This window comes from Capricornis sumatraensis, chromosome 17 (genome assembly GCF_032405125.1).
Source record: "Capricornis sumatraensis isolate serow.1 chromosome 17, serow.2, whole genome shotgun sequence".
NCBI lineage: Eukaryota > Metazoa > Chordata > Mammalia > Artiodactyla > Bovidae > Capricornis > Capricornis sumatraensis.
In genome coordinates, this window is record NC_091085.1 from 14,037,285 (window position 1) to 14,061,586 (window position 24,302).

General features: G+C 40.4%; 1 protein-coding gene across 4 annotated transcripts in view; it reads left to right on the forward strand.

Annotated features, from left to right (window-relative positions):
• The window catches only part of SH3D19 (SH3 domain containing 19), a 121,404-nt gene that overhangs the window by 81,901 nt on the left and 15,201 nt on the right, over nucleotides 1-24,302 (forward strand). For 3 of the 4 annotated variants that reach the window (XM_068990012.1, XM_068990009.1, XM_068990010.1), the window contains 10 exons: nucleotides 577-692; nucleotides 8,961-9,022; nucleotides 9,876-10,140; nucleotides 12,476-12,544; nucleotides 12,713-12,853; nucleotides 16,672-16,744; nucleotides 17,708-17,838; nucleotides 20,011-20,066; nucleotides 22,272-22,474; nucleotides 23,187-23,239. In XM_068990012.1, the coding sequence (XP_068846113.1) occupies nucleotides 577-692; nucleotides 8,961-9,022; nucleotides 9,876-10,140; nucleotides 12,476-12,544; nucleotides 12,713-12,853; nucleotides 16,672-16,744; nucleotides 17,708-17,838; nucleotides 20,011-20,066; nucleotides 22,272-22,474; nucleotides 23,187-23,239 (1,169 nt within the window). The remainder of the gene's footprint in view (nucleotides 1-576; nucleotides 693-8,960; nucleotides 9,023-9,875; nucleotides 10,141-12,475; nucleotides 12,545-12,712; nucleotides 12,854-16,671; nucleotides 16,745-17,707; nucleotides 17,839-20,010; nucleotides 20,067-22,271; nucleotides 22,475-23,186; nucleotides 23,240-24,302) is intronic. The other variant, XM_068990011.1, reaches the window with a different exon arrangement.

The window sequence follows — 24,302 nt, forward strand, 5'->3', positions numbered from 1 at the left end:
GTGTACTGTTGAAGCAAGACCTGGATAGTTCATTTGTTTTCTTCTCAGCTTCAGTTTCTTCATCCGTCAAATGGATGCAGGGGTATCTAGCATAGTGCTGTCTAACATGGTAGCCAACAACCACATGTGGCTACTGAGAACTTACAGTGTGGTCCATGCAACTGCAGGACTGAACTGTTTATTTAATTTTAATTAAGATTTAAGTTCAAACTGCCATATGTGGCTACTAGCCAGTGGACTCAACAGATCTAGCCCTTAGATAGATGTTGGTTAGAGAAATGCATATGAATAAAGTGCCTTAACTTAATGCCTCGTCCATAGAAGGTTCCAACAAATGCTGGCTTACTGTTGTAATTATTTAGTATCATTTTTACTCTTGATAAAACATTGGGTAAAATTAACTGATGGCTGCTAACCCATCAATTTTCTGAGATTTGTCAGGAGATCTTTCTCTTTTGCTCAGCCATCTATTCTTTTGTGTATAGACATTTTCCTAAGGAAGCAAGCTGCAGTCTTTCCATCCTGTGAAACTCTCGAAGACTAGAAATTACTGATTAATTATTGCTATTTTTCCAGGTTTACATGAAGAGGATCCACAAAGCCCACCTCCTCTCCCTACTGAAAAACCTATTGGAAACACCTTCAGCACAGTATCTGGAAAGCTTGGTAATGTTGACAGAACTAGAAACTTGGTAAGTGGTCATTATAGGTTGTCCTAAGCTACACACTAATTTTAGGTACTCAGCTGATATCTAAATTATTTTACTATTGGTCAGATAAAACCTTTATTACAAACCATTTTCTAAGCTCCATGTACTTATTTAATATTTTAAAAATTCATATAGGATAAAAGACTTAGGCTAATTCATTGTACTTCATCATAAAATAATTTGCCCTATACCAGTATATTGTCTGTTAAAATTGTTTTTTTTTTTTTTTTACATTTTTGGTTGTACTGGGTCTTTGTTGTGAAAACAGACTTAGTTCAGTGATCAGATTATATTTGAAATACTGAATGAATCACATCATTTTAAGATAATCATGAGATTTGTTCATCTGAAATTTAGGAGAATGTTATTTTTTAAAATTTTAAAAATAGTGCTTTAGCATGTGCTTATTAACAGATGGTGGTCAAAAGGTTAAATATATACACATTTTTAAAAATAATTCCAACTTCAATACCATTTTTCCATACTTTTTGAAATTCCTAGGTTATCTTTATAGTTTGTTTCAAAAGAAACCAGTTCTTAAAGTCTTTGAGCCAAATTTTGAGTTCAAATTTCATAATAGTTTTACATTGTGAATTAACTCTGCTTATTATACATGCAAACTGATCTAATCATCTAGTGAAGAGAAATTTCTTTGATGGATCCATTAAATTGAATTAGCCAATATTAAGTTAATGAGAGTTTCCTGTAAGCTGGATTAAAATTTAGTGATCACTTGCATTTCAAAGTACTTGGTAATAAATTTTTATTAAAACTGGGCCAAGAAAACCCAAAAGAGGATGATAGAGCTCCTACCATAGAGTTGTCGAATGGGGGAAATCCCATATTTCCATGGAGAAAAAGTTACTTGAGGAGGTTACTAAAGGGTAGTAGAATGGAGTGATAGGATGATAAGTAGACATAGTTAGCATTCACTGAGTCATGGGCTTTATCAACCATAAAGCTCTATTAAAATAGTAAGTATTATTCCATTTGGTGTTAAGCAATCCACAAAGCAACTCCAACATAGGAGAAAAAAAAAAAAGAAGAAAGAAAAGTAAGTTAGAATAAACTAAACCATCTGGAGGGGGAACTTTATTCATAACTGTTTATACCTCACATGAATAAGTTCAGTTCAGTTCAGTTCAGTCATTCAGTCGTGTCCGACTCTTTGTGACCCCATGAATTGCAGCACGCCAGGCCTCCCTGTCCATCACCCACTCCTGGAGTTCACTCAGACTCACGTCCATCGAGTCGGTGATGCCATCCAGCCATCTCATCCTCTGTCGTCCCCTTCTCCTCCTGCCCCCAATCCCTCCCAGCATCAGAGTCTTTTTCAATGAGTCAACTCTTCGCATCAGGTGGCCAAAGTACTGGAGTTGCAGCTTCAGCATCATTCCCTCCAAAGAAATCCCAGGGCTAATCTTCAGAATGGACTGGTTGGATCTCCTTGCAGTCCAAGGGACTCTCAAGAGTCTTCTCTGACACCACAGTTCAAAAGCATCAATTCTTCGGTGCTCAGCTTTCTTCACAGTCCAACTCTCACATTCATACATGACCACTGGAAAAACCATAGCCTTGACTAGACGGACCTTTGTTGGCAAAGTAATGTCTCTGCTTACGATATGCTACCTAGGTTGGTTATAACTTTTCTTCCAAGGAGTAAGCGTCTTTTAATTTCATGGCTGCAGTCACCATCTGCAGTGATTTTGGAGCCCCCCAAAATAAAGTCTGACACTGTTTCCACTGTTTCCCCATCTATTTGCCATGAAGTGATGGGACCAGATGCCATGATCTTAGTTTTCTGAATGTTGAGCTTTAAGCCAACTTTTTTACTCTCCACTTTCACTTTCATCAAGAGGCTCTTTAGTTCCTCTTCGCTTTCTGCCATAAGGGTGGTATCATCTGCACATCTGAGGTTATTAATATTTCTCCCGGCAATCTTGATTCCAGCTTGTGCTTCTTCCAGCCCAGCATTTCTCATGATGTACTCTGCGTAGAAGTTAAATAAGCAGGGTGACAATATACAGCCTTGATGTACTCCTTTTCCTATTTGGAACCAGTCTATTGTTCCATGTCCAGTTCTAACTTGCTTCTTGACCTGCATACAGATTTCTCAAGAGGCAGATGAGGTGGTCTGGTATTCCCATCTTTTGAAGAATTTGCCACAGTTTATTGTGATCCACACAATCAAAGGCTTTGGCATAGTCAATAAAGCAGAAATAGATGTTTTTCTGGAACTCTCTTGCTTTTTCCATGATCCAGCGGATGTTGGCAATTTGATCTCTGGTTCCTCTGCCTTTTCTAAAACCAGCTTGAACATCTGGAAGTTCACAGTTCACGTATTGCTGAAGCCGGGCTTGGAGAATTTTTAGCATCACTTTACTAGCGTGTGAAATGAGTGCAATTGTGCGGTAGTTTGAGCATTCTTTGGCATTGCCTTTCTTTGGAACTAGAATGAAAATTGACCTTTTCCAGTCCTGTGGCCACTGCTGAGTTTTCCAAATTTGCTCGCATATTGAATGCAGCATTTTCACAGCATCATCTTTCAGGATTTGAAATAGCTCCACTGGAATTCCATCACCTCCACTGGCTTTGTTTGTAGTGATGCTTTCTAAGGCCCACTTGACTTCACATCCCAGGATGTCTGGCTATATGTGAGTGGTCACACCATCGTGATTATCTGGGTCGTGAAGAGAATAGCATGACAGAAATCCCGTCCTGCAGTGTTTACAGAGGGTGGGGGAGGGAGAGCTGAGAGCCCCCTGTGCTGTGCGGTAATGAATGCATATGTAATAGACATGCTGTGTCTGAAGGAAGAAGAAACAAGAAAGAGATCACAGGGTAAATGATTTGGCTGAAGTCACACACATAGATTTCCAGAGCAAGAGATCTATGACTGAGAGATTCCTTTTGTTTTAAGAATTACAATTACTGAGTGCATTTTAGACCAGAGGCCAGAAAGGCTTGAGGTGTAGGGAAAGATCTCTGGAAAGAATGTTTCACCAGTGTGATGAACCATGTGGAGAGGGCCTTTGACAGGTAAGTCTTCTAATGAGGTACAGAACGAAGACCCTCTACTGCTTCTCCTGCCTTAAGAGCCAGGGAATTTTCCGTCTCATGACAAGATGGCTGCAAAATCTCAGTCCTCACTTAAACGATAGAGGACTCCAGGGTGAGAAACATCAGGAGGCAGTGGCACCATTCTGTCATGGGAGCACACTGTTCTGTGGAAATCCAGGGCCTCTGCCAGCCAGCGCAGGAAGAGAGTTGGGGGACGTGGCCCAGAGGGTGGAAGGCGTCTTGGCTGCAGCCCAGGAGCTCTCTGATGAATTCAGGACGTGAGAAGTGGTATCAGTGCCTCAAGAAGAGAAGGCACATCTGCAGAGGCTGCTCAGTGATCCCAGCAGACAGGAATGAGGTTTTGGAAGAAATGTCTGTCTTTTGAAAATACAGCAAGAAAGGGGGAAGGGGACTGGAATTATTTTTAAATTGAACATAAGAAACCATCCCAAGGAAGATGAACAAAAAGATGGCATCTGTGGGGCAGTACAAATAGAGAAACCAACTTTGCCCAGAACTAAAATGCTTACCCAAACACATCAAAAGTCAAAGTTCAGGGATGTCAGAGCTAGAAAAAAACTGCAAAATGCAAGTACAGAGAAGCTCCATGCATGTGTGAAATACTGAAGAACAGGAAATCCCTAATGAATAATCTTCCAAAGACTGTCAGCAGAAGCTGTGCGCAAGCCTGGACTTGACCAGACACTCAGACCATGGCTCCTGCAGGAACCAAGCCCCTCCTCTCAGTGTATGAAGGCTGTCCATTGCAGCAATGCCTTTGGAATGTGCCTAACAGTCCTGGAGGATTCAAGTACACTGCCTTTTTCTGTAATTTATTTTTGCTGATAATTCAAAATTGAGAAATTAAAAAGATATTTAAGATCTCCCATAAAGATATATAAACCACCCAGAGAAAACTACAGCTAATATTGGGTAGAAGATTAGGATTGTGTGGTATGTCTTTATTAAAGTACATCGTCTATAATTTTCCATGTCAAATTTATACATCTTTTTTTAATCTGCCCTTAATTATTAACTAATTTTGAAGAAAAGATATGAGTTCCTACCTATCTGCTAGAGTGTTTTTCTCTTTGTTTCAATTTTAAAGGTGGCCAAAGAAGTAAATGAGTTTTTCAGGTATCATAGCAGGATTTGTTGGAAGGCATATAGGCAGTGTATTTATAAGACATGGATGATGGTTTGTAATATTGCAGGGTTTATGAACTGGTGACTTGCCTCACCACATTAACTGAACTCATTAGTGAAACCAAGTTTTAAGGGCAAGCTTAATTTGTTTTTTAAAATGAGATTATAAAACATTGAAACATATTTAGATGATCGCAGTTATTAGCAATTAATCATTTGGTCTTTAAGGAAAAGTTGTAAATATTCAGTGTGAATTACAAACCACAGAAGTGAGTTTTCACTCATTGGTAAGATGAGAAGGGGGAAAAGAGACCAAATTAGCCCAAAGATTATCAATCTGTAGCTATATCTCCTTTACCAAAAAAAAAAAAAAGAATGTCATTTTGAAGACCTAGCATTCCCCTCCCCTCAGGTGGTATTGGAAAAATATTATGTCCTGGATGTCAGTGGTCAGAGCTTAAAAAGTAGGAAAGTTGAAAAAAAGAGACTCACTTAGAATTAGAAGAATTCAGTGAGGACTTTTCCCTTAAAGAATAGAAGTTTGGGCATTAAGAGCCTTTAACTTCTCATTCAACGGATGATCTGAAAAAGTTTTCCATGTTTTATATTCATTACCCAGTCCCTGGGCAATCACATGTTCAGAAAACTTACTTAATTAGCGCAGTTTGAACCCCTTCTCCTAGAGAAGTCTTCCTATTGATCTCCACACTTCCAATTTCTCTCATCTACTTTCAGACCAAACATTCCAATTCTCCCTCTCTTGTTTTTCACACCACCGCCTTTGCTCTTTCCTCCAAAAATCTTCTCAGCACATCCAACCCCTTTGCTCTAATTGTATAGTTCAGTTCAGTTCAGTTGCTCAGTCGTGTCCGACTCTTTGTGACACTATGGACTGCAGCACACGAGGTGATGCCATCCAACCATCTCATCCTCTGTCATCCCTGTCTCCTCCTGCCTTCAGCCTTTCCCAGCATCAGGGTCTTTTCAAACGAGTCAGTTCTACGCATCAGGTAGCCAAAGTATTGGAGTTTCAGCTTTTAGCATCAGTTTTTCCAGTGAATATTCAGGACTGATTTCCTTTAGGATGGACTGGTTGGATCTCCTTGCAGTCCAAGGGACTCTCAAGAGTCTCCTTCAATAGCACAATTCAAAAGCATCAATTCTTCAGTCCTCAGCTTTCTTTATACTCCAACTCTCACATCCATACATGACTACTGGAAAAACCATAGTCTTGACTAGATGGACCTTTGTTGGCAAAGTAATGTCTCTGCTTTTTAATATGCTATCTAAATTGGCCATAACTTTTCTTCCAAGGAGCAAAGGTCTTTTAATTTCATGGCTGTAATCACCATCTGCAGTGATATTAGAGCCCCCCAAAATAAAATCTGTCACTGTTTCCAATGTTTCCCCATCTATTTGCCATGAAGTGAGGGGACCAGATGCCATGATCTTAGTTTTCTGAATGTTGAGCTTTAAGCCAACTTTTTCGCTTTCGTCTTTCACTTTCATCAAGAGGCTCTTTAGTTCTTCTTCACTCTCTGACATAAGGGTGGTGTCGTCTGCACATCTGAGGTTATTGATATTTCTCCTAGCAATCTTGGTTCCAGCTTTTGCTTCATCCAGCCCAGCGTTTCTCATGATGTACTCTGCATATAAGTTAAATAAGCAGAGTGACAATATACAGCTTTGATGTACTCCTTTTCCTATTTGGAACCAGTCTGTTGTTCCATGTCCAGTTCTAACTGTTGCTTCCTGACCTGCATATAGGATTCTCAAGAGGCAGGTCAGGTGGTCTGGTATTCCCATCTCTTTCAGAATTTTCCACAATTTATTGTGATCCACACACTCAAAGGCTTTGGCATAATCAATAAAGCAGAAATAGATGTTTTTCTGGAACTCTCTCGCTCTTTTGATGATCCAACGGATGTTGGCAATTTGATCTCTGGTTCTTCTGCTTTTTCTAAACCCAGCTTGAACATGTGGAAGTTTGCGGTTCATGTACTATTAAAGCCTGGGTTGGAGAATTTTGAGCATTACTTTGCTAGCGTGTGAGATGAGTGCAATTGTGCGGTAGTTTGAGCATTCTTTGGCATCGCCTTTCTTTGGCATTGGAATGAAAACTGACCTTTTCCAGTCCCATGGCCTCTGCTGAGTTTTCCAAATTTGCTGGCATATTGAGTGCAGCACTTTCACAGCATCATCTTTCAGGATTTGAAATATCTCAACTGGAATTCCATCACCTCCAGTGGCTTTGTTTGTAGTGATGCTTCCTAAGGCCCACTTGACTTCGCATTCCAGGATTTTTGGCTCTAGGTGAGTGATCACCCCATCGTGGTTATCTGGGTCGTGAAGATCTTTTTTGTACAGTTCTGTGTATTCTTGCCACCTCTTCTTAATATCTTCTGCTTCTTTTAGGTCCATACCATTTCTGTTCTTTATTGTGCTCATCTTTGCATGAAATGTTCCCTTGGTATCTCTAATTTTCTTAAAGAGATCTCTAGTCTTTCCCATTCTGTTCTTTTCCTCTATTTCTCTGCACTGATCACTGAGGAAGGCTCTCTTACATGTCCTTGCTATTCTTTGGAACTCTGCATTCAGATGCTCATATATTTCCTTTTCTCCTTTGCCTTTCACTTCTCTTCTTTTCACAGCTATTTGTAAGGCATCCTCAGACAACTATTTTGCCTTTTGCACTTCTTTTTCTTGGGGATGGTCTTAATCCCTGTCTCATGTACAATGTCACGAACCTCATTCTATAGTTCATCAGGCACTCAATCTATCAGATCTAGGCCCTTAAATCTATTTCTCACTTCCACTGTATAATCATAAGGGATTTGATTTAGGTCATACCTGAATGGTCTAGTGGTTTTCCCCACTTTCTTCAATTTAAGTCTGAATTTGGCAATAAGGAGTTCATGATCTGAGCCACAGTCAGCTCTCAGTCTTGTTTTTGCTGACTGTATAGAGCTTCTCCATCTTTGGCTGCAAAGAATATAATCAGTCTGATTTCGGTGTTGACCATCTGGTGATGTCCATGTGTAGAGTCTTCTCTTGTGTTGTTGGAAAAGGGTGTTTGCTATGACCAGTGCATTCTCTTGGCAGAACTGTATTAGCCTTTATCCTGCTTCATTCTGTACTCGAAGGCCATATTTGCCTGTTAGTCCAGGTATCTCTTGACTTTCTACTTTGCATTCCAGTCCCCTATAATGAAAAGGACATCATTTTTGGCTGTTCTAGAAGATCTTGTAAGTCTGCATAGAACCATTCATCTTCAGCTTCTTCAGCATTATTGGTTGGGGCATAGACTCAGATTACCGTGATATTGAATGGTTTGCCTTGGAAACGAATAGAGATCATTCTGTCGTTTTTGAGATTGCGTCCAAGTACTGCATTTTGGACTCTTCTGTTGACTATGAGGGCTGCTCCACTTCTGCTAAGGGATTCCTGTGGTATAAGCTCTCTGCTTTCTCAAGCCTTGTCTGTTCCTTCTCACATACTCTCCTTTCAGGCCACTCCTTAAGTTTCTGTTATGTTCCCACTTCCTTCCAGCTCAAAACCCACCACACCATGTGGAAACCAGCCAGTGTGAGAGATTTGGCTTTTCTAGGTAAAACAAACTAATCACCACCCCACTTACTGTATGTTTAAACTTAGGAGCACTGCATATCTTAAGTACTGTCATGGGATAAATAAATAAATTATTTTAAAATAATTCCCTACAGTGCCTGCTTAAGTTGGTGCTGTGTAACCTATCACGAGTTAAGCATCATCCTTACCTCCTTAGAACACGCTGGGTGTGTAGTTAGCAGTGCCATCAGGTGGGCCATGGCCCACAGCAGCAGACCCCGGCGTCTCCCTCTCTGTTCTCAGTTGCACTGTGACCTGGACAGTGAGGACAGAGATGAGAAGACTCTTTTAATCCCCTTTCTATAACTCCGCTACATTTCCACTTAGAGATCTAGCCAAAAATTTGTCTATAATTCCTCTTGACAAGCTCTTGTTTCAGATTAACCTTAACTAAAAAGCATTCTCTGATTCTTTCAGGAATCTGACATTGCTGGTCAATCAGGAGGTTCTGGGCGAGGACCCCCAAGGTTGCCACCCAGGTAGGTAACATGGAAAAACCTCTAAAAAGTCAGTTAAAGAAAATCTAATGACTCCAAGACCAGACCTTTTTTCCCATGTCGTTGCCCTTCTATCTTTTTTTAGAAATAAGTCACAAATTTACCCAGGCCACTAGCCCACAGTCTGTTTCTGACAGCAGGTTGTAGGAATCTCTGTTTCTTGTTTAACACAATCTAACAACTCACAGAGCACAAACACGAATCTCTATTGTTGTTGTTCAGTTGTTAAGTTGTGTCCAACTCTTTTTGACCCCATGGACTGCAACATGCCAGGCCTCCCTTGTCCTTCATCATCTCCTGTAGTTTGCTCAAACTCAAATCCATTGAGTTGGTGTTGCTATCCTATTTTCAGAACTAGCTTTCTTTGTTTTAATCTAAATTAGAGTTTTAATAATGATTCCTAGGACATGAACATTAGAGTTTGTTTTTTCCTTCCTAATAATCTAGAAGACGCCATCACATCTCCATGATATCTTATTATAAGCTTTTCATCTCAGGCTTTGGTAGGAAGTGCTTAGTTTTCTGAAACAGTCATGGTGTGTTTAAGAGCAAATGGGGCCTTAGAGAGCTCATGATAGTAAATGCTTGTTTGTCTTGAACTAATGAATCTCTAGTGCAAGATAAGAAGAAGCTGGAACATCATGGCATTTCTTCTAATAATATAATGTTTAATGCAGCAGTCATTTGCTGAAAAATAGCATACCCTGCATGTTTCAGTAAATGGTGTTACATTAGCGGAAAGCTCTGTGTGTGTGTGTGTGTGTGTGTAAGAAAGGACAAAGCAGAACCTACTATCGATCAAACACTGACTCACAGCTGCCACATTGAATTTCAGGCCTGTAAATGGAAAAGTCATATCAGCTCGACAGCCTCCTCCCAAGGGGGCCCCTGAGAGACCACCTCCCCCTAAACTTCCAGCAACCAGAACATCAAATAAAAAACTGCCTTTTAATCGGTCTTCTTCTGACATGGATCTTCAGAAAAAACCAAGTAACTTGGCACCTGGACTCTCAAAACCCAAGAGTCAAGTCTTTAAAAATCAAGATCCAGTACTGCCCCCGCGCCCCAAACCAGGACACCCTCTCTACAGGAAGTACATGGTAAATGTAGCTTTTAAAAATGGTTTTGGTCCAGAGGTTTGTCCTAAAGTATATATAAGACCCCTATTCCTTAGAAAAAGTTGGTGAGACAAATGTGTAATTGCCCCGTGATGCTAGAGTGCTTTAGACAAGTAGGCTGTGATAAAACCTAAGTCTTTAAAGCACAGTTTCATTATTAGGAAAAACATAGGAAAAGGAAGCAGGGCAGACAGGGATTGCAACGTGCTGTCTAGGTTGACCAAACAGAAACTCTGAAAAACCTGACCCAGTAGGTTGTACTGATGGGAGTATCTGACAGATATTATATTCACATCTCAGTATAGTTTATATCTTATATCTACCTTGCCCACAGACTAAAATTTGAAGTGAAGTGGAAAGAAAGTTCTTATTAAAATGGTTTTTCCCTTATTTTACACTTTTTAAAATCTGATTATCATGGTCCATTTAATAGTTACCAGTTGGAAGTTTTCATCAATAATCAAGATCGTTGAGATATTAATTTTATTCTCTCTGAATGTTTTTCTTATCCTGTGACCTTAAGCTTTTGTCTTCGAAGTTGATGTGTTCTCTCTACTTTGGTCAGGTTAACCTGATGAAATCTAGAGCAAATTAAAATGATAAGAAGCAGGAGTGTTGGCACTTTTTAAACAATTGTACAACAGTAGCTCTTAACAACAACAGCATTTATTCATTTCATATTGTTCTATAGTTCCATCATTGAGCTGGAAATTGTTCTCATTTTAAACCATTCAGGATTTTTTTCCTTCTTCTTAAGGGAACGATATAGACAGAGATGAAGGAGCTAGGATATTCATATGTATTCATATTCATTTAAACTGATAAAATTTTAATTGGGATAGGGTTACTTAGCAGGTGATATGTTGAGTACTCATGAGTCAGGCATTGTTTGAAGCACTTTATATATATTAAACAACTATTTGTTCCTCACATCAACCCTGTGAAGTGGATACTATTATTATGTGTGTTATGCAGATGAAGAAAATAGTACTCAGAGAGATTAAATAGCCTGTCCAGGATCACAAAGCCAGTAATGGTGGAGCCAAGGTTTGGACCCAGACGGACTGGTCTAGGCCCACGCTCTTTGCCGTTAAGCCCCACTAAGGAAAGAGCGTTACAGGGCTTCGCTGGCATCCAGTGTTAGGACTCCACACTTGCACTGCAAGGGGCGCAGCTTCAATCCCTGGTCGGGGAACTAAGCTCTCACAAAGCCCAGCCTGTGCAGCCAAAAAAAGAGAACGAAAGTCATGTTACTAATTGTAAAGTCTCTACTTACACTGGCTTTTCCATGTTAAGAGCCTCATTGGGGGTATCGAATTTTGCTTATCAGTCTTAGCATAGCTATATAATGTTAATAAAGCATTTGAATAACTTAAAAGTGAAGTGAAAGTGAAAGTCTCTCAGTCATGTCCAACTCTTTGCGACCCCATGGACTACACAATCCATGGAATTCTCCAGGCCAGAAAAGTAAAGAAATTAATAAATCAAAATGATGACACATTAGAGTAGTATGTCTCTTTATAAAGTAACTCCTTAAACCCCTCATCTGTCCTGTGGCTGCCCCACCATTAAATTGCCCCCCAGGGTCACCTCTGGCACCCTGGCGCTCTGACAGAGCTGCTGGAAGCCGCCCCACCCTGCCTGCCTCCTGGGGCCGCGCCCTTATGCTCTGTGTCTTTGCTCCCGAGTGCAGCCTCCCTTTCCTTGTTGTACATGAGCTTGTGTGATCATCTCCTGGGTACATCTTTTGTATTGTACAGCCCTCTGACCCGTGCTCATCAGCCGGAATTTACCAAGGCAGGGAGCAGAGTCCTCTGGCCAGAACAGGCGACAGACGTAAAAGTCAGACAAGGCTGAGTGACCAGGAATGACTGAGGTCAGGCAGTGCAATGGGCTTAAATAGACACTTGCACCAGAGAGACTGCACGGAGAGAGATTAAAGGCAGGTAGAAGCAGCCTGTCCAGTCCCTCGTCTGCCCCCATGAACTGCAGGCTGTGAGGTCAGTGCCGAGCATTCGCCCTCATGATGCTCTGGGAACCTGGTGGAGTGGGCCTTCCCGGTTGTAACTGTGAAGGGGCACCTTAGGCCGCCTTCATCCCCTGAGTCCTGTGTGCTCAGCCCCAGGCCCCCGAGGACTCTGCGTGTCCTGAGAAGCGGCAGCCCCGCCAACTAGATCCTGAGCTTGCGGAAGCTGAGTGAAGAGTTTACCTGCTGGAAGTTATGCTGCAGGCGTGTGTGCCAAATCCCCACCTGATTGGCCTCTTAGGACGCAGTTATTTGATTATGAATAATCCTTTATATTGGTTTATGTTCAAGCTGTCTGTGCCTCATGGAATTGCCAATGAAGATGTCATCCCGCAAAATCCTGGAGAACTTTCTTGTAAGGTAAAGTAGAGCTCCTTCTTTACTGACAAGTTTTTTTAAAAATTTGCTGGCCGCTGTTACTGTTTTACACATTATTAAATGCTTTAGGCTCCAAAGATTAAAATGTGGAAAAGTAATAATGTTTTATTAAATAATAATTGCTTCAGAGAGTGGTATTGTACCTTACAGCGTGGGGACGTCCTGGTGATACTGAAGCAGGCAGAAGGTAATTACTTGGAGTGCCGGAAGGGAGACGATGCCGGCAGAGTTCACCTGTCTCAGATGAAGATCGTCACGCCACTTGATGAACATCTTAGCAGCAGACCAAACGTGAGGAATTGATAGTGTACCATCCTCATATCACACATGGCAGCACGTTTCATAGAACTATTAATTATAGCTCATCCTCAGGTTTTTATTAGCACGTTTATTTTAACCAGAGTAAAAATTACAGTAGCGTTTTATTCCATTTTAAGAATAAGTTACTTCTAAGAGCCTTGCCACTGCCAGACTAATCACTTTGATGCAGAGTGACTACCGTATGGCGTGCCTTCCTCGTATCACGCTGACTTACAGCATCCAGGACACGCAGCCATTCACTTTCAACTGTGAGAGCTATTTACTTTTGAAATAATGTAAATACATTTACCAAAGTACTAGAGATTGGTTTTCTAGCAGAATGGATAATTATTTTAAGGAGGGCCCTATAAAGGCTGACATTAAAAAACTTCCCTGTGAGATTTAAGATGAGTGTAGACCTTGTTTCTCTGATCATAGCTCATAAAATAATGAAATGAAATGTTACAACACTCTGAAGTCACTATTTAGGCCTAACAAATCTGTGGAGCCTAGGAGAATACAATGATTATTGAAGGTCATTTGTTGAGCAAGAAAAATGCCATTGAACAGTTTACAGAGGCATATTTTTTAAAGAGCTGCTTAGGGTATCCAGTTAAATTTTCACTGTCTGTTAGGTAATGCAGCAAACATGAAAAATGAGACCTGTCAGTCATTTAAGCCAAGTTAAAGTGTTTGGTTTGTCATCCATCCTAGTTTTTGTAATCTTATCCAGTTCTTGGAAGGCAGTCTGTCATTTGAGGTTTGCTAAGAAAGTAAAGATTCGAATTTTGGAGAGCAGAGAAGATATGTGCTATGCTGGCTACAGCTGGAATGTTGAAATTTCTGACTTCAGTTCACACAGGGAAAGTTCTTCTGTTGCTCATTTTCTCTTTGTTTTGAGGCAGCATTACCCGTCTGTCTACCCTGTTCTTCCTCTCTTTTGAACACACTGGTGGGTAGCCATGGGGATTGTACTGTCAGAAAGCTTTCCTTGATGAAAAATAGAAGCTGAAAAAATTACAAGTTGTTCTTTATAAACATTCACGGTTTTGTCACTTGGAACATTACCTTACTCATGCTTGTGCTATAGACTTGCCGAAAGGTGACCACCAGTGACCCACAGCTGGTGAAACCCAAGTGGGGCCTGTCTTAGGCTCTGGGTCATGGCTAACATTACCCTTTTCAGAAAAGTAAAACCTACTTGAAAGCCTAGTGTGAAGGTAAATATCCCTCAAACTGTGTTACACTCTCCCCTGCCTTGGTCTACAGAGGACACTGCACGTTATGAGCTGAGGCTGGGCTGTCCGAGCAGGGAGGCAGGGATCGTCACCGCACGTGGCTCTCACAGCTGCGGGTCTCACTTCCCCTCCCAGCCCTCTCTGAACCTCATTTTTTAGATGTGTGAAATAGATATGAGAATCCTCAGAGCTGATTATAGAATTGATTTATCATTATGATTCCATTTATATGAAAGTTCAGAATGGGTAAATCCAGAAGGTGGATTAATGGTTGCCCAGGGCTGGGGGAAGGGTGAGGGGGAGAGATGGCCAGTGGGTGGGAGGCTTCTGGAGGATGATAAATGCGTCCTAAAGTTAGATTGTGGTGCTGCTGCTGCTGCTGCTAAGTCACTTCAGTCGTGTCCGACTCTGTGTGACCCCATAGACGGCAGCCCACCAGGCTCCCTCGTCCCTGGGATTCTCCAGGCAAGAACACTGGAGTGGGTTGCCATTTCATGCATGAAAGTGAAAGTGAAAGTGAAGTCGCTCAGTCGTGTCTGACCCTCAGCGACCCCATGGACTGCAGCCTTCCAGGCTCCTCCGTCCATGGGATTTTCCAGGCAGGAGTACTGGAGTGGGGTGCCATTGCTTCCCCGGGAGATTGTGGTGATAGTCACACAATTCTGTGAATATGCTAGAATTAGGTACACTTTAAATGCTTGAGTTTTATGGCATGTGCCTTATATCTCAAAGATCCTTAAAAAATTAAATGAGCTAATTAATTTAGGTAATTTAGCACCTATAAGTGCTTAGTATAGTGAATAGTGCATAGTGGGCAAACAGTGTATATTAACTATTCTCATTACTCATTAGTATTAGCTCTTATAGTCATACTAGAAAGAACTTTGAAATATGTTAGATTTTCCTCCCAGATACCCACTCTAATGGTGTGTTCCTACCCCTGAGTTGTTCCTGCCCCTGTGGCCAGCCCCGTTCACCTGCCCTCTCACCCTTCACCTGCCAGGCCAAGGTGATGAGCAGCATCAAAGGGACAGCCGTGCACAGAAGGTAGGGAGGGGGAGCAGGAGGCACAGGCTGCCTCCTGTCCCACTTCTACCCTGTTTGGCTGGTGTGGAGGCCTCGGTCCATCTGCAGGCCCATGTTTATGTTCGGTGCGCGGTAGGCCTCTGACTTCACTTTTTCCAGACGTAAAGCCACCTAGCCTAACACCGTCTGTTGGAGCAGTCATCCCTTTGTCTACAGATGTAAATCAGAAAAAAATGGAAACCACACATATAGTAAATAGGGTAAATAGTAATTTTTAAAGCCCCTCCAGGCTTGACATATCTCATAGTTCCTTTCCACAATCCCTGAAATTCCCATTATGCCCATTTATTTAAGAAAAAGCACTAAGCAGCCTCTAAGAAAATGTTGGTGTTGCTTTGGTAAACTAATACACCAAGCTGCCTTAGCCCTTCCTGTATTATGTTCAGCTGACATGAGAGGAGGCAGCGTGCCTCCGCAGCTGCCTTACAGTTGATTCAGAAAAGAGCTGTGCAAAGGAACTGCAGGGCGGACATGGAGGGAGTGGACCACGACCCCTGAGGTCTGAACACCATGGTCAGGAGAGGGGCAGGCCCTGGTGGGCAGGAGCCATTAGAGGAAGGAAGAGACGAGAAAGGCACAAAAAATCACTTTCATTTAAGAATCAAATAAAGTTATAATTCCAAATAATATCCATCAGTCAGATTGAATGATGAAGATGGTGTGGATGACAGGTGCTTGTCATTGAGAAACAGGCACTCTTCAAATTTGGCTTCTCCTCTGGCCAGTCTAAGCAGCTGGTTAGATGGGTGGAGAATATTGACTTCTCTTTGCTAATTTACTTAGAATTACTATTGAATAAACCATTCAGATTAAATAGAAAATCCAGGCCAGGCATGGGAGGTAGCATTGGCTTTCAAATTAGGGAAGACATTCAGTTAAGTGGTAATAAATGAAATGGATTTTACTTTTTGTGAATTATACTTTTGTAAAAGTCGTTAGCTCTTTTCATTATAAAAGGCAAGCGTGTAAATTGCAGAACTTCCTTCTTTTTCCATCTTAATGAAGAGAATACTTTTAAGGTCTTGTTCTTTAGGTTTAGTCCTGATCATAGTTTATGGAAAAAGCGATCCCTGAAAGGTAAAGAGGAAAAAATGACTACCTCAGGGTAGAATAGATACTACTTTAAAAAACAAAAAACAACCAACAAAAGCTTAAGTTTAATTTCCTTTTGTTTACTGTCTCAGTTTAAGGAAAATGCTGGCTGCTGCTGCTGCTGCTGCTAAGTCGCCTCAGTCATGTCCGACTCTGCACGGGGGGGGGGTATCATAATTGAGGGTTATTTCTCTTCTCCTCCAGCAGGGACTCACACCTTTTCCACTTGGTCATGATTCTCTTGTTTAGCTCAGCTGTGTGGTTTGCATCTTGTACTCATAATGTAATTGTGTCAAGAGGACCCCAATGAGGAAAAAAAAAAAGGTCTCCGAGTGACTAGTGAACCCAGCATCCGTCATGCACACTCCATTCACTGCTCTGTCTCTCCCTCAGGACCCAAGCTGCCCTCAGAAGCCTGTTAACAGTGGTACCCCTCATGCTATCGTTCTTCATGATTTCCCAGCAGGTGAGGACACAGATGATACAGTGGTAGAACCTTAGGATCTGAGATTGGGCATCTTCCCAAGGTTAACCTCTCAAGGACATCTGTCTTCACTTTCTGTACCGATGGATCCCTGGACTGGACAGCCTTATCCATCACCCCACCTTCAGGAAGAGTTGACTGCACCCAGCCATGCCAGAAAGCTTACCTGCATACCTTTGCTTTTGATACTCCCTGTGAGAGAGAGAGAGGAGAGAGTGTTTCCCTTACACAGGAACAAATAGCAACTTGCCTACCAGTTGAAAACTGTTTAACTCTTTCCCAACATAATGAAATTAATTCAGCTTTAATAAGTGAAGTTCTTTTCTGCTAAGGCTTGTAAAACCAATATACATAGCTCAGCTATTATTGATGAAGTGAAAATATATGTTTTTGTAATCAATTTTTAAATACCTTTTATATCCAAGGCTTCAAATAAATTCCAGATTTGTTTATAACTTTTCTTTTGTCCACTTGGTAGACTGATTTTTATTTCAGTGTGAGTAAATTTATATGCTAAAGAGCTGTAGGACTCCCTTAGTATTTTGAGATTGAAATGATTTTTAAGCATGGTTGAGAATCATATGAATATTATACCGTGTCTATAAAATTGTTTCACTGTTAAAATATATATTCAGCAGACGTTTATATTGGCACGGGAAGAATCACTGGCAAGCACAATGTTTTGTGTGTGTGTGTTTTTAACCATTCCCTGTCCGTCAGTGCCTGGTAAATATATCTCATTTGATCTTGAAAGGGGAAACTCATAATAGCAATATCCAGAAAAAAAATATAGTTTAAAAGTCAATTCAATTAGTATAATCTGTTCTCAGTATCGGTAGAACGTACCACCTTGGTGGACAGAAGTAAATGCTGTGCTGTGCTCTGCTCTATTCAGCTCTGCAACCAGGGTAACTGATCATACATCATTATAATTTTACCATACAGAGCAAGCTGATGATCTGAGCCTCACTTCTGGAGAGATTGTTTATCTTCTGGAAAAAATAGACACAGATTGGTACAGAGGGAAATGTAGAAACCAGACTGGTGTATTTCCGGCCAACTACGTCAAAGTGATTGTAAGTAGGTTGTGCATGTTGAAATTGGTCACATATTCAGTGGAGTCTATGTAATTCACAGTTTGAAAAAAATAACCAGATGTCTAGATTCTTAGCTTCTGGTTCTGTCTCTTCCATTAATTCATTTAGTGTTTGAAAAATTCAGAAATAAAGGTTTCTTCACCTAAATAGTGGTTAATTATTACTGTATTATGGAGCCTTAGAACTTAATGCTTAAATGCTATCTGAAATCCTAAGGTAAAAAGCTACTGCAGGTCCATTGGTGAACTGGCTATTCTTGGAGGGTTGATAAGCACTTGAGGGCATATGTTAATTCTTTGAAACATTCAGCAAACAAGAATTAATGATACTGGATTGTCCTATCGGAATGTTTGTTCTCCGAGGTTATGGTACCACTTCTCTTTTTCTTTGGAGTGCCTTTTGTTATTGATTTCTTTCATTCTTTCCATTCCCATTTATTTCCATCTTAAAAAAAAAAATATATATATATATATAAATATATATATATATATAAATATATATATATATAGGATTTCCCTGATGGTCCAGTGGTTAAGAATCCACCTTGCAATGCAGGGAACAAAGGTTCAATCCTTAGCCCGGAAAGATCTCACGTGCCTTGGGGCAGCTAAGCCAGTGCACCGAACTACCAAGGCCAAGCTCGAGAGCCCACGGGCCCCAACTGCTGAAGCCCACTTGCGAGCCCCGTGCTCCGCAGCAGGAGAAGCCAGCACAGTGAGGAGTCCGTGGGCCGCAGCTGGAGAGTAGCTCCCACTCACTGCAGCGAGCGAGAGCCCGCACAGCACAGAGACCCAGTTCAGCCATAAATTAACAGATTAAAAGATTCTTCTTTAAAAAAAAAGAAGATTTGGCAATACTAAAGTACTTTCGTTGGAGGGAATGGTTTCTCACTTAATAGTTTCAAATCTGACTGGGAAATATTATATTACAGTGTCAGGATTCTACACACCCCCACAGCCTAACAGGTGAAAGCAGACCCCTATGGTAGAGCCCTGAGTGTTAAGCCTGGGTGGCTGAGAAACACAGAGATGAAATAAGACTGCCACGCGAGCATTTATATCAATGGGAAGAGAATGACTCATTTGCTGATATAACTTATTGGTACTGAAATAGTTGAGCATTAACTGCTTATTTGAGGGGGGGAAGCAAATGATTTTCCATTACAGCAGAAACTTAGCAAACAGACATAACAGATAACCTGTATTTTTCAAGTATAAATGAGATTGAGCCTCTTGAATTACAAAATGTGGGTCTTACAAGTTGTCTGATATATAAATACCCTGATTATTTGGAGAAATCCAATCACATTCTCTGAATTAATATTGAGAACAATGCTGGCTCTAGCACTCCTCCTCATTTTTCTTCTGCCCAGTGTAGCAGTACTTTAAAAAGCACAGTTACCACACTGAAATCAGTCACACTGCATTTGCCGCATTATTGGTGTGTTATTTCTAAGCCTGCAAGTTTAAAAAATTGTTTTAAAACTTCAAACTTTTGGAATTCATCAAGAAGGGCACTGATTTATTTAATGTAAACCTCAAAGCTTTAAGTAGTTTTCCAACAGTGCATTATGGTCAAATTTTTCATCACAACTTAGCTCTACTGAGCCTTGTAGATGAGGTGTTATGTAACGTGCTCACCCCTAGATGCTCCCTGAGTGCTAAGTCCTCTCTTCCTTCCCTGCTTACAGTGGCCCAGAGTTGTGAAAATGGAGAGAATCACAAGTTTGATGAGAGGATTTCATTTGGGGTCATGGAAGTATTGCAGAATTCAACCAGCACTTTGGCTGGGTGTCTAGACAGCACCTATGCCCAGTTCCTATGCTAAGCCCTCCCCACCTGAGGTTTTCAACTTAGGGGATATGAGAGAGAGAGCCCCAGTTAGGGGGGAACGACATAATGTGCTTATTCCAGCAAATAAGAGGAAGATTGATTGGCTATACAAGGAGGGCCACATCACAAGTTGTGGAGTTTTTTCAAAACCCAAATTCTGGATTTCTTACCTTTTTAGCATCTATGGTATGTTTTGTCGATTTAATACCTAGCTAAACTGGTTAACCTCTGTTGTAAATTGCTTAATTACTTAGCCTTAAATTTATCTTATGAAAATCTGAATTAATACAATTGTTGCCTTGATTTTTCTCTTTACTAGATTGATGTTCCAGGAGGAAATGGGAAACGGGAATCCATCTCATCTCATTGTGTTAAGTAAGTTTTACTTGTGTTCTTTTGCATGAAATACAAAGGATGTGAGCATTTATGTCATAAAGAATTAAGAATCTTAAACACTTCAGATGCATGATTATTCAGATTCTCAGAATGTCTTTTTAATTATGAGGAAAACGACTTGTTTAAAAATTCTGATGAAATTGCAGCATGCTGATAGTGGCAACCCTCTGTACCAATATAGGGCATATAGACAGCCACAGTCTGTCCTGGTGCTTCCCATAGCCTAACCTTGTCTGAATAGACAGGTTTCATCATCCATTGCATTTTGTGTTGGCCTTTGGTATTTATCTACCAACTGATTTCTAGAAAGTTCAAATATTTTTGTCATAGTGTTAGGGAACCATTGACCAAAACCACCTATCTTGACCAGGCATGATGATAACCACGTAAACAAGTTGTCTCACAATAGGAGGTCCCAATAAGAAGCATGAAAACTAACCAGGAGAATTTGGGAGAGGCCAAAAAAAGGAGGAGACGCCTGCCTATAGTATGTCCTATAAAACTAACTGGAAGAATTTGGGAGAGGCCAAAAGGAGGGAAGAGATGCCAGCCTATAATATGTCCTGCCAACCTCCCAGAATCCTTCCTGCTGAAATCCATCTTGGCTGAGCAATGCACACACCACCAGGAAGGACCCTGAGTCAGAGACAACCAGGAGACTCACCCCATTACAATAAAACCTGGGACTGCCAGCCGTGTGGCAGAGCAGTCCTCCTGGGTTCCCTTACCCTGCTGCTCTCCGCCCGGGCGCCCCTTCCCAACAAAGCTTCTTGCTTTGTCAGCACATGTGTCTCCTAAGAGAGTTCATTTCCGAGTGTTCGACAAGAGCCCACTCCCTCCTCCAACAATAGAAAATATTTAAACCTAATAGAAACATGAAGTCTGCAGATCTGCTAGGTATTTTGTATTGTTTTGTTTTTGAGAGGACCTAGAAGAAAGTAAAGGAGGAGTTAATTTGGAGGAGGCTTCTTTTATGTTTGAAGACCAATTTATGTATCCTTTTACGCATCATTGTAACTCCTTTGTGATTTAAAACATTGCCACAATGCAACTTTATATTCCAGTTAAATGAGCAAATTAATAGAATTCAGTACCTCCTGAAGACAGTAAACCTGTCTTTGAATAGGTCAGACATAAGAAGATATGCTCTCTGAGGACTTCAGAAAATAAATGCAAAGGTTATCACAAATAAGAAAACTTCTGAGGCCACAATAGTTCAATTCTGTGTCAGATTCAGCTTTTCTCCTGTTTTTAAGCAGTGTTTACTGTGTCAGCAGGTTGAATTTAAAGTGGGCTTTCATAGCTGTTGATCCATTGACCTGACTTAAATCAGACTTTGATTGCAGCCAGTACCAACCTTTTTTTTTCAGGCAATTGCCTCTCCTTAGTCATTGCCATTGAAACTTCCTTTCTGAAGCCTCAAATCGAAGGTTTGGTATACAGTCATGTCTTTGAGGATGCAATTTCATCTCTGTTTTTATCTTATTATCAGTCACAATTGCAGATCATTTAAGGATTGTTCCAATTCTCAGAAATGAAGCCTTTTTAAAGGAGATACAAAAATCATTTTAAAACAACAATATTAGGTATAAGATTAAATGTTATAAGATAATGTGCCGAGTGTGTTTTCTTTGAACCTCCTAGTTTTGAAGACCATTCATCTATATACAGAACTCACTGATTCAACACGTCTTAAGCATCTACCCTGCCTAGCTGATGCCCATTGCATTTCTGCCATGGAAGTTTGATGTCTTGCCCTGAGATCCTCAGGGTTAACACTTCTCAACTCAGTGCGTTTATGACTGAGAGGGTTCAGACTCAGCCCTGGATTACTGTGGCCCAGGGATACAAAAACATGGAGACTGGGGAGATTCTGTCATGAAGAGGTGATCAAAAGATGCAACAACCTAAACCAACCACCAGCTGCTTATCTGGCATTCTGCATGTACTCGAAACTTGGCTTTAGCCTTTCTGAGTGAGATAGGCTCGTATCTACAAAGTAAGGACTGTCATTTAGAAATGAAGCTTATTCTTTTTCATGGAAATTGTAAATTATGCCAGATGTATCTTGTTCCAAAGTAAATACAAAATAAATATTCACTGAAAGATTAAATGAGGGTTTCCAGGCATTTTGAAAGTTAGTACTGCCTAGTTTAACCCACAAATGTGATCTTCTTTCTTCAGAGGCCCAAGGTGTGTTGCTCGATTTGAGTATATTGGAGACCAGAAAGACGAGTTAAGTTTCTCAGAGGGAGAAATTATTATTCTTAAAGAGTATGTGAATGATGAGTGGGCGAGAGGAGAACTTGGAGACAGATCTGGAATCTTCCCCCTTAACTTTGTGGAACTCATTGAGGATCATCCCACTTCTGGTACAAATGTTTTAAGTGAGTATCGAGAATATGGTTTTTTATTGTGTACTATCCTAATTCAAATAAACCAGGTAATAGGTTAATACTTAAGTTGCATAATAATCCATATTGCCATAGTTTTTAAGGTAGAAGGAAAAATGATTTTTAAATGGTATTCGTCATTTTGGGGATAGTCATTATTGTGGCAGTCTTTCAAAGAGCTGTTTTTTGTGTTTTAGGTAATTAGCAGTAGCTTCATATTTTTTTTTACTAAAGTCTCTCAGTCGTGTCCAACTCTTTGCGACCCCATGGGCTACACAGTCCATGGAATTCTCCAGGCCAGAATACTGGAGTGGGTAGCCTTTCCCTTCTCCAAGGGATCTTCCCAACCCAGGAATTGAACCGGGGTCTCCTTCATTGCAGGTGGGTTCTTTACCAACTGAGCTATCAGGGAAGCCGTTCATATTAGCTATCAGGGAAGCTTCATATTAGAGATGGCAAAAAAAAAAGAATCATCAACTTTTAAACAGAAATGGCCTGTAGAGTATAGCTAATGCATTTCCTCCTTCAGTCTACAGTAAAGAGAACAAACCCAGAGAGGGTGGTTTGTACTGGCCTGGCAAAGCTAGCACCCAGTATGTGAAGAGACTGATCTGGAATCCCAGACTTTTTACTTTCCTCCGAAAGATTTTCCCCAATGCAGTGTGGTCTTTACATCTGAAGTTTTGATTTTTCTTTCAAAATATAGGCACAAAGGTACCACCAAAGACCAAAAAAGAAGATTCTGGTGCAAATTCTCAGGTAGGCTTCTTGAATAGATAACTGTGATGAAAGCCAAGTTTTATCTCTGGGAGGACTATTAAAATCATAATTATCAAAAAAAAGTATTTAATTTTTTAATTCATGTAGCAGATATTTGAGGTAAATAGGTGATTAATCCCTTTCTTGCTCATAGAGTTCATCATACAAATGAATTAGAAAAACATACAAACACTGATAAAAATTAATGAGGAAAGAGACATTATTGGAATATTCATGAAAGAGATAGTATAAGTGGCTGATAGTAAAAAAGGTTTGTCTTTTTTTGTTTTTTTTTGGCTGCATCACCTTTGTTCCCTGTCCAGGTCTCAAACCCACCCTCCCTGTGTTGGGAGCACAGAGTTTTAACCACTGGACCACCAGGGAAGTCCCCAAGAAAGTTACTTAACCTTACAGTAATCAAAGAAATGCCTTGTAAGGAAACAGTAAAATTCAGTTTAACATATCTAGTTAGCCAAAGATTCAATACAACAGCAGCAAACAAGTAATTATAGGTATGTGATTGTTAAAAGAGGAAAAGTACAGATTATTATTATCATTTTTTTTATCTCTCACCCTAAAGATGAAAAATGAGACAAGGTTTTAGTTACAAAGGTCATCATAGTTGTGTTATTATAACATGAAAAAATTGGAAATAACCTGAATATGGCCATTATTGGGAAAATGTTCTGAGGCCATGAAAAACTAGATTTGTAAAGTAAATGTCATGGGAGGAAAACATATAGTGAAACTGAATATACAGCATAAAAAGACGAGCAGGAAATGTATTTAAGTTGTTAACATTCAGTTTCCCTAGGTGGTTAACATTATAGATAGATGGGTGTTTTTCCCATTCTTCGTACATTTCCGAACTTGCCAAATGTTCAGGAACATTTGTATTATTTTTATAATGGGAGAGAGAAAAAATGTATTAAAATGTTTAGTGTTTAGCATGACTTCAGAAGTTCAAACTGGACAGGAATGTGAGTGACTTCTATCGTTTTTTGTGACAGATTTTAGAAGAGTGAGCCTGACAGGGTCATTGTTTGTCACAACGTCAGGGGTC